The following is a 10,007-nucleotide window of genomic DNA, read 5'->3' as shown; positions in this document are numbered from 1 at the left end:
TTTGTCAGAAGTTTTCAGATTTCTGTTTCAATCTCTAGTTATCCTATGGCTATTCAGATTTTCTGTTTCTTCTAGAACCATGTTCAGAAGTTTGTGTCTTAGGATTTGTCCATGTCATCTAAGTTATCTAATTGGTTGGCACTTGATTATTTATTGTTTCATTATTCTGTCATACTCCTTTTTATTGATGTAGAGTAGTAGTGATATCCTTTCTTTTATTCCTGATTTTTAGAAATTGAGTTTTTGCTGTTGTTGATTTTGGCTTGGTGAGTCTAGCTCAAGTTTTTTCAATATTGTTAATCATTACAAAGACATAGTTTCAGGTTTGTTGATTTTCTCCATTGCTTTCTGTTCTCTATTTCATGGTTATTCCTTTCCTTTTGTTTGCTTTTTTTTTTTTATACTAAGTTTGCCATAGGATTATTATTTTCTTTTTTTTAATTTTATTTTACTTTACAATTCTGTATTGGTTTTGCCATACATTGACATGAATCCACCATGGGTGTACATGCGTTCCCAAACATGATCCCCCCTCCCCCCCACTCCCCACAACATCTCTCTGGGTCATCCCCACGTACCAGCCCCAAGCATGCCGTATCCTGCATTGGACATAGACTGGCAATTCGATTCTTACATGATATTGTACATGTTTCAGTGCCATTCTCCCAAATCATCTCACCCTCTCCCTGTTTGTTTTGTTTACTTCCTTTTGCTCTTCTTTTTTCTATTTCCTAAGATGAAGCTTAGGTTATTGATGAAAGGCCTTTATATTTTTTTTAATATTGATGCTTACTGCTATAAATTTACTTCTAATCACTTCTTTTGCTGCATCCCATAAGTTTTGGTATGTTGAGTTTTAGTTTTTCTTTATCTCAAAGTTTTCTCTAATTTCTCTTGAAATTTCTTCTTTGACCTATTGGTTACTTAGAAGTGTATTATTTAATTTCCACATATTTGTGAGTTTCCTGCATTCTCTTGTCTTTATTTGTTCTTTTAAACAATTTCTATATTGATATGCTCTGGTTTGTGAGAAGTTCTCATACTGCCTTTAAGTTTTTAGACATGTTTTTCTTCAGTTTTTTGAACATATTTATAATAGTTGACTTACTGTCTTTGTTTAATAACTCTAACAATTGTGTTTCCTCAGGGACAGTTCCTATTTATTCAGTTCAGTTCAGTCGCTCAGTCATGTCCAACTCTTTGCAATCCCATGAATCGCAGCATGCCAGGCCTCCCTGTCCATCACCAACTCCCAGAGTTCACTCAGACTCACGTCCATCGAGTCAGAGATGCCATCCAGCCATCTCATCCTCTGTCGTCCCCTTCTCCTCCTGCCCCCAGTCCCTCCCAGCATCAGGGTCTCTTCCAATGAGTCAACTCTTCGCATGAGGTGGCCAAAGTACTGGAGTTTCAGCTTTAGCATCATTCCTTCCAAAGAAATCCCAGGACTGATCTCCTTTAGAATGCACTGGTTGGATCTCCTTGCAGTCCAAGGGACTCTCAAGAATCTTCTCCAACACCACAGTTCAAAAGCATCAATTCATCGGCACTCAGCTTTCTTCACAGTCCAACTCTCACATCCATACATGACCACAGGAAAAACTATAGCCTTGACTAGACGGACCTTTGTTGGCAAAGGAATGTCTCTGCTTTTTAAATGCTATCTAGGTTTAGGTTGGTACAAAAGTAACTGTGGTTTCAGACCATGGATTTTAAATCATTATAACTAGGCTGAAATACATCTTTATTAATCAAAATGGAAACCATTGTGATCAACACATTTGCCAATGAGAAATAAGTTTGTTTATTCCAGTAGCATAAAAATCCATGCTATGAAATTTGATGAACTCTTGGAAAGCATTTTCTGCCTCCTGCTGGTTATGCAAGTGTTTTCCCTGCAAAAAGTTTTCAAGATGCTTGAAGAAATGGTAGTTCGTTGGCAAGAGATCAAGTGAATGTGGCGAATGAGACTAAACTTTGTAGCCTGATTCATTCAACTTTTGAAGTGTTCATTGTGCAAAATTTAGGTAATTTTCAAATAGCTGAGAAGTTAATGTTGACAATTTTCCCAGTGTTCTCTTTCTGTTTGTGAAGGAGTAACTTTTTGGAGGCCTTTATTCTGCCATTCTGGAAGTATTTCAGTACCATTAATCTTAATTTTTTTTCTTAGATAGTTTTCTAATAATGTGTATCTTAAAGATTTGTCAGAGCTGTATATGATGTTTCTAAAGACTTTCATTTCACCATCAATAAACTAGCTTGCCTTAAAATTTTGTAAGCAACATTTTTTATTTGCTTTTTATTTTATCCTAACAGTTTTCTGTTTTCTTAATCCATTTCAGCTGCTATAAGAATATACCATAGACTGCACAGTTTATAAGCAACTGAAATTTATTTCTAATTGTTCTGGAGGCTGGAAATCCCAGATTGGAGTGCTTACATGGTCAAGTGTGGGCCCTCTTCCTGGGCACAGACTTCTTCTGATATCCTCACATGGTGGAAGGCTTAAGGAGCTCTGTGGACCCTCTTTTATAAGGACACTAATCCCATTCAGGCTTCAATCGCCTAATTCTATCTTATAGAGCATTGGAATTTAACATAAGAGTTTCAGAACTTCCCTGGTGGTTCAGTGGTTACGACTCCTTACTTCCACTTCAGGGACATGAGTTCAGTCCCTGGTTGTGGAACTAAGATCATGTATGTTGCGCGACATGGCAAAAAAAAAAAAAAAAAAAAAGAACAACAACCCAAAACATGAGTTTTAGTAGTTCAGAAGTATTACCCAGGGATCAAACCCAAGTCTCCTGCATTGCAGGCAGGTTCTTTACCTGCTGAGTCACAAGGGAAGCCCCAAATATTCAGCCTACAGCAATTGATCGCTTTTCTTCTGTTTTCAGAATGTGACATGTTCATTCATTCCACATCAAGTTGGAGTCTTTAAAGTGAAGCAATTTATAGAGATTATTGGCTCAGTGGCAGATGAAAATTTGCAGTCTTCATCACTGAAGCCTTTCCATCATATATATTTATATTTTAATAGTGTCTGCAAGCCTTCTACCAAGAAAATTGTGATGAAAGTTAATCCTGGTATGCTATCAGGGGCGCTTATCAATTATTAGTTTATTTTTGGTTACTCTAGGATTATCTTAACACATTAATGTTTAGCTGTGTATATCAAATGTGATCTAATCTAATGCCTCTAAACTTTTGCATGCATCTGGGCCTGTAAAAATATGTCACTGTCTTACATCCCATCATTGGTTATTAATCAGATCTTTGTTGGAGCCCAAATATTTGAATTTCCAGCATGTTTCCAGTAGATGCTGATGCTGCCATTTTGAAGATCTCACTTTGACTAGCACTGGTTTGGTGGTATATAAAATTTATTGAATATTTTAATATTTTATTATTCTACTTTTTGAGTCTATAATATAAACCATTTTGACCGTTCCATAGATTTTCTGATTGCTACTGTTTCAACTAATTCTCAGTTATCTCATACATTGAACCATATGAAATTGCTGATATCCGATTCTGTTTATAAAAATTTCAGTTTCATGTGGAACAACCCAATCCTTCAAGTTATCAGGTTTTAGTTTTTTTGTATGCATTTTTTATCACTTATGCATACATTATTTTACTAAATTGTTTTATGTAGATCCGTTTATTAATTATTTTCATTTTCTGAATTTGCTTAGGGATTTAGTTTTAAGTTGGAAGCAGCACTCTAATATAATTGTTAATTCATGGATATTCAAAAAAAACCATGTTTAAACTTAATATTCAATTCTCTAACAGGTATATCCCCTTTGGTCAGTAATCCTACGGGACAGTTTGTGGTGAAAGACTTGGTGCAGTACAAGGACCATGCACCTGTTGCGATGCTTCAGTCAACCATGACACACATTCACAATCATAAGATAAATAAGGAGTTAATAAAGGGTGCACTGATAGCCTTTCCCAATGACCGAGCTGCAAGTATCCGGTCTGGAGAAGACCATGAAAATTTCAGGTAATGTGCTATATTAAAAACCTGAAATTTTGTAAGACACAATAACCAGCATGACATGCAGAGATCTTATCAGATCCTGCTGTAATAAATTAGTGATGGTAACAATAATAGTAGTAAAATTTTATTTTCAATCTTTTTTGGAGGAGTTGTGGAATGCTACTCTATTTCCTTCATCCTTTCATCTCTAATGTGAATGGTTTACCCAATGATTCTTAAAATAGACTGTTGACAAGCAGAGAAAAATAATAGAAATAATCATGTTTGGAAATGTATATAGTCCTCAGAATAGTCATGTTCATTAATTATGGCTTAGAGCTTGAATTTATCTAAGATGAAAAATTTTAAACTGTGATAAATCAGCCGTTCTCATCTTCATTGTCATTATCGTCTTCATCCTTAGCATCATCTTTGCTCAATCTCCTCAAAGTCACATTTCCAACAACTTTTCCCAAAATGAACTAAAATCTTCCCGGTTATAAGAATTATAAGTCAATGCTTAGTGAGAATAAACTCAGTCATCCTGACATCTTTATTTTAGCCATTAGCTCAGGAATGGTTTTTATACATTTGAGGATGAACTGGATTTCTTTTTTACATGTTTGTATGTTACTAAACAACTGTCTAAACTTGATCATGTCCCATAACATTCTCTACTTGTCTCTTTACCTTTGGTGTATCTTTAAGCTCACTTATTTTTACAGTTATTTTCCTAAAATACAATTTGATTTTTTATGGCATGATTGTTTTATTATCCACAATTGGAAAATTCTAAGTTTTTATTAATATATATTCTATTTTATTATTTTATTTTACAAATTCCATTCATATCAGTCTTTTTCTCTCTTTTTGTAGTTGACAAGTACTATAAAACACACAAGCATGAAGATTATGCAGACTCCACTTTAAATAATTATACAGTATAAGAAAAGGAAAACACTGCAAAGATAGCTGTGGAAATAATTTTTAAATGTATTATTTTCAATTATTTCCAATGCTTATATAAATATATCTATATACAGATATAGTGTGTTAATTTAACATTAATATTTTATTGGTAAGGCAGTATTAATCAGATGATCTAAACTGCCAGGATTTTTTTTTTTTTGAGGAAGGCTAACCTAAGCATTTTATATTTATTGCATGGCCATAATTATATTTTTTCCCTCTCAATTTACTCTTTTCCATACTAGCAGAAATACAAAATTTAGTTATTTTCTGGCTAGCAATTAGTAGTGAAAATTCAAGTAATGACATTTAACAGTGTATTAACTTGGTAATTATAATTGCTATTTTATTTTTTAATGCATTTTACCTTCTCAACTTTTGAGAAGAAAATAAGGTAAGAATTTTGTCTAGTTTTATTTAATGCAGTATATATCTTTTGTTTAGAATAGTGTGTTATAATAGGCACTCAGTAAATATTTCTGTAATGAATGAGGGAAAATGTCTTATTTACATAGTAATTTTTTTTTGCCTGTACTTTGCACACTTTAAAAAATCAGCTACTCAAAAAAAAAAAATCACCTACTCAAAGATTCAGGGTATTTCTTACAGTTTATTCTTTAAGGATCTTGTAAGCATTTAGATATGTTAGTCACCAGCATTTGTCACTTCAGGGACCTACTCTACTACTTACTTCTAAGTCCTGCCTTTTCTTCTTGCTACAGACAGAGGGACTTCAGATATAGGAATTATTTCTAGATTCTAAAGGTAAAGAATCTACCTGCAATGCAGGAGACCTGGGTTCAATCCCTGGGTTAGGAAGACCCCCTGGAGCAGGACATGGCAACCCACTCCAGTATTCTTGCCTGGAGAGTTCCATGGACAGAGGAGCCTGGAAGTCTACAGTCTGTGGGGTCTCAAAGAGTTGGACATGACTGAGCAACTAACACATACAAAGGTAGTTCAAGATCCTAGAACCTGAAGAGAGATTTAAATATATCAACAACTATCCTTGGAGAAATATCAACAACCTCAGATATGAATATGGTACCACTCTAAGGCAGAAAACAAAGAGGAACTAAAGAACCTCTTGATGAGGGTGAAGCAGGAGAGTAAAAAAGCTGGCTTGAAACTCAACATTCAAAACACAAAGATCATGGCATCCAGTTCCATCACTTCATGGCGAATAGATGGGGAAAATGTGGAAATAGAGACAGATTTTATTTTCTTGGGCTCCAGCATCACTAAAGATGATGACTGCAGCCATGAAATTAAAAGATATTTGCTCCTTGAAAGGAAAGCTATGACAAACAGACAGTGTATTAAAAATCAGAGATATCACTCTGCTAACAAAGGTCCATATAGTCAAATCTATGGTTTTTCCAGTAGTCATGTATGAATGTGAGAGCTGGATCATAAAGAAAGCTGAGTGTCAAAGAATTGATGCTTTGGAATTGTAGTGTTGGAGAAGACTCTTAAGAGTCCCTTGTACTGCAAGGAGATCAAACCCGTCAATCCTAAAGGAAATCAACACTGAGTATTCATTGGGAGGACTGATGCTGAAGCTGAAGCTCCAATACTTTGGCCACCTGATTCAAAGAGCCAACTCATTTGAAAAAACCCTGATGTTGGGAAAAATTGAGGGCAGGAGGAGAAGGGGGCAGCAGAGAATGAGATGGTTGGATGTCATCACCAGTTCAGTGAGCATGAATTTGAGCAAACTCCAGGAGATAGTGGCCTTCCCTGGTGGCTCAGCTGGTAAAGAATCCACCTGCAAAATGGGAGACTTGGGTTTGATCCCTGGGTTGGGAAGATCCACTGGAGAAGGGATAGGCTACAACTCCAGTATTATTGGGCTTCCCTGGTGACTCAGACAGTAAAGAATGTGCCCACGATTCAGGAGACCTGGGTTCGATCCCTGGGTGGGAAAGATCCCCTGGAGAAGGGAACAGCTACCCACTCCAGTATTCTGGCTTGGAGAATTCCATGGACTGTATAGTCCGGGTCACAGAGTCGGACACCACCGAGCAACTTTCACTTTCATTTCCAGGAGATAGTGCAGGGCAGGGAAGCTTGGCATGCTGCAAAGAATCAGACAGGACTTAGTGACTGAACAGCAACAGTCCTTGAGTAGCAAAGCATTTGTTTCTCTCTTATTGCTTCACTCTCTTAAAGAGTTTTACTCAGTTAAAAAAATCTTACTGTAACCACTGAGGAATTATTGAAAACAGGAAGAAATATTAGATTAAATTTCATTTGACTGTGTAAGACTACTAGGTTTATACTTATGATTTAATTATTGAGAGTGATAATCTCAATAATTAATAATATTGGCTGAAGACTGAGGTAGCCTGAGGCTGAAGGATATGAATAATTGTACTTCTTGTTTTTATGGAAAATATGTGGTAGGCCAAAGTAAAAGCGTGTACACAGTTGGAGTGAATATGAGATATTGAGTAGTTTGTAGTTCTTTTTTGAGTGTTTTCTTTGTATAGGTTTGTTGCTGATGGTTACTTTATAAACCCTGAGATATTAAGAAAGCAGCTTAATTTTAAAAAAGGATTTCTTATTCTTTCTATATAATTTTTTTCTGGTTTTGAATACAGTGATCTAAAAGTAACTATTAGGAAACACTAATAAGATTCAGATCTAATTCCGTCTGTAACCTCAGTTCAGTTCAGTTCAGTCACTCAGTCGTGTTGAACTCTTTGTGACCCCATGAATCGCAGCACACCAGAGCTCCCTGTCCATCACCAACTGCTGGAGCCTACCCAAACCCATGTCCATCGAGTCAGTGATGCCATCCAGCCATCTCATCCTCTGTTGTCTCCTTCTCCTCCTGACCCCAATCCCTCCCAGCATTAGGGTCTTTTCCAATGAGTCAACTCTTCGCATGAGGTGGCCAAAGTATTGGAGTTTCAGCTTCAACATCAGTCCCTCCAATGAACAGGACTGATCTCCTTTAGAATGGACTGGTTGGATCTCCTTGCAGTCCAAGGAACTCTGAAGAGTCTTCTCCAACACCACAGTTCAAAAGCATCAATTCTTCGGTGCTCAGCTTTCTTCACCGTCCAACTCTGACATCCATACATGACCACTGGAAAAACCATAGCCTTGACTAGATGGACCTTTGTTGGCAAAGTAATGTCTCTGCTTTTAAATATGTTGTCTAGGTTGGTCATAACTTTTTTTCCAAGGAGTAAGCATCTTTTAATTTCATGGCTGCAGTCACCATCTGCCGTTATTTTGGAGCCCCAAAAAATAAAGTCAGCCACTGTTTCCACTGTTTCCCCATCTATTTCCCATGAAGTGATGGGACCAGATGCCATGATCTTCGTTTTCTGAATGTTGAGCTTTAAGCCAACTTTTTCACTTTCCTCCTTCACTTTCATCAAAAGGCTTTTTAGTTCCTCTTTACTTTCTGCCATAAGGGTGGTGTCGTCTGCATATCTGAGGTTATTGATATTTCTCCTGGCAACCTTGATTCCAGCTTGTGTTTCTTTCAGCCCAGCATTTCTCATGATGTACTCTGCATAGAAGTTAAATAAGCAGGGTGACAATATACAGCCTTGACATGTTCCTTTTCCTGTTTGGAACCAGTCTGTTGTTCCATGTCCAGTTCTAACTGTTGCTTCCTGACCTGTATACAGGTTTCTCAAGAGATAGGTCAAATGGTCTGGTATTCCCATCTCTTTCAGAATTTTCCAGTTTGTGGTGATCCACACAGTCAGAGGCTTTGGCATAGTCAATAAAGCAGAAATAGATGTGTTTCTAGAACTCGCTTGCTTTATCAATGATCCAGTAGATGTCGTAACCTGGAGCTGCCCAAATTATTACCTCCTTGACTAATACCCCAAGAATAGGTGGTGTTATATCCCAATGACCTTAGAGATTTTCTGTCATTAGTTTATGAAGAAAATTAGACATAATTTTAATCCTACATGTAATAATGTCTCCATATATAATAGGATATGAGGACAATATCAGGACAGGACAAATTTAGAATTTGTCCTGTTCACCAGTCTGTGCCCAGCTCCTGGTATAGGAGGCACTAAAAAAAGTACTGATTGAATAAATGCACATGTATCAATATACATAAATATTAACATGACTTTTCATATTGCAGGACGATTTTCACAAAGATTCCGAGATATAACTATGTGGATCCTGATTTTGCATATACTAAATTTGAAAAACTAGTAAAGAAATCTCATGAAAACTATTATGCAGGATACATTAAATTTTTAAGAAATGTGCGCCTGCAGAAAGAAGCACACGGGTAAAGTTCACTTTCTCAAACAATATGAAACAAACAGATCATGGTACCTGTAAAGCCAGAATTTTTTTCTTTAGGTTCTATTTCATGATTTAAAGGATGTTTTCATGTATGAAAATAACAAAACATTGAACTCCTTAAACTGCATTTATTTCCTTTTTTACTTTTGATTTGGGAATGCCTTAGATGGACTTCCCTAGAAGTATATTATGAGACAGGAATTCCAGCACATGTGATTTTTGGAGGATGAACAACAACAATTGTCGTTGTTCCTGCCTTGAGTCAAAGGAACTTTTGTGCTCCATATCAGTCATTGCCTGTGAACTGTCATTGGGTATGGTAGGGTGGGTGTAACTTTCATGGGGTGGTATTTGAGAATGGGGTCCCCTTAACAGAGGGCAATTTTATGTGGAAAGTGCTTTTGCCTGCTTCAGTGGATCTCAGTGGGTCAGTAACAGCATCTAATATGGGGAATATTTGAATTTACTGATATGTATATTTTCTAAAAGACAGCCTCAATTAGTTATTATTATGATTTCTCTAGGAAGCACATATACTCATATAATGACATAGACATAGGATTACATCCTGCATCTGGTCTAAAATCACCCACTGTCTCAGAAGTGGAAAGGGAAGAGGAGTTACCTTCAACACAATGTTGGATCAAACACAACCAATTGCTAAGAACCAGAAATATAGCATTCAAGGAGACAAAGTCTCTGAGAAGAAAGGCATGTGCAATATTTCACATTTGATTATACCATGATAATTCTTCAA

The 10,007-nt window shown here is 36.4% G+C and overlaps 1 protein-coding gene across 1 annotated transcript in view; it reads left to right on the top strand.

Annotated features, from left to right (window-relative positions):
• CFAP47 (cilia and flagella associated protein 47) overlaps positions 1 to 10,007 on the top strand; it is a 507,416-nt gene that overhangs the window by 34,706 nt on the left and 462,703 nt on the right. The window contains exons 9-12 of the mRNA XM_040265344.1: positions 2,898 to 3,087; positions 3,799 to 4,012; positions 9,081 to 9,233; positions 9,775 to 9,961. Of these exons, the coding sequence (XP_040121278.1) occupies positions 2,898 to 3,087; positions 3,799 to 4,012; positions 9,081 to 9,233; positions 9,775 to 9,961 (744 nt within the window). The remainder of the gene's footprint in view (positions 1 to 2,897; positions 3,088 to 3,798; positions 4,013 to 9,080; positions 9,234 to 9,774; positions 9,962 to 10,007) is intronic.

The sequence above is a fragment of the Oryx dammah genome, unplaced genomic scaffold, assembly GCF_014754425.2.
Source record: "Oryx dammah isolate SB20612 unplaced genomic scaffold, SCBI_Odam_1.1 HiC_scaffold_23, whole genome shotgun sequence".
Classification (NCBI taxonomy): Eukaryota; Metazoa; Chordata; class Mammalia; order Artiodactyla; family Bovidae; genus Oryx; species Oryx dammah.
This window is presented reverse-complemented; position numbering and strand designations above follow the sequence as displayed.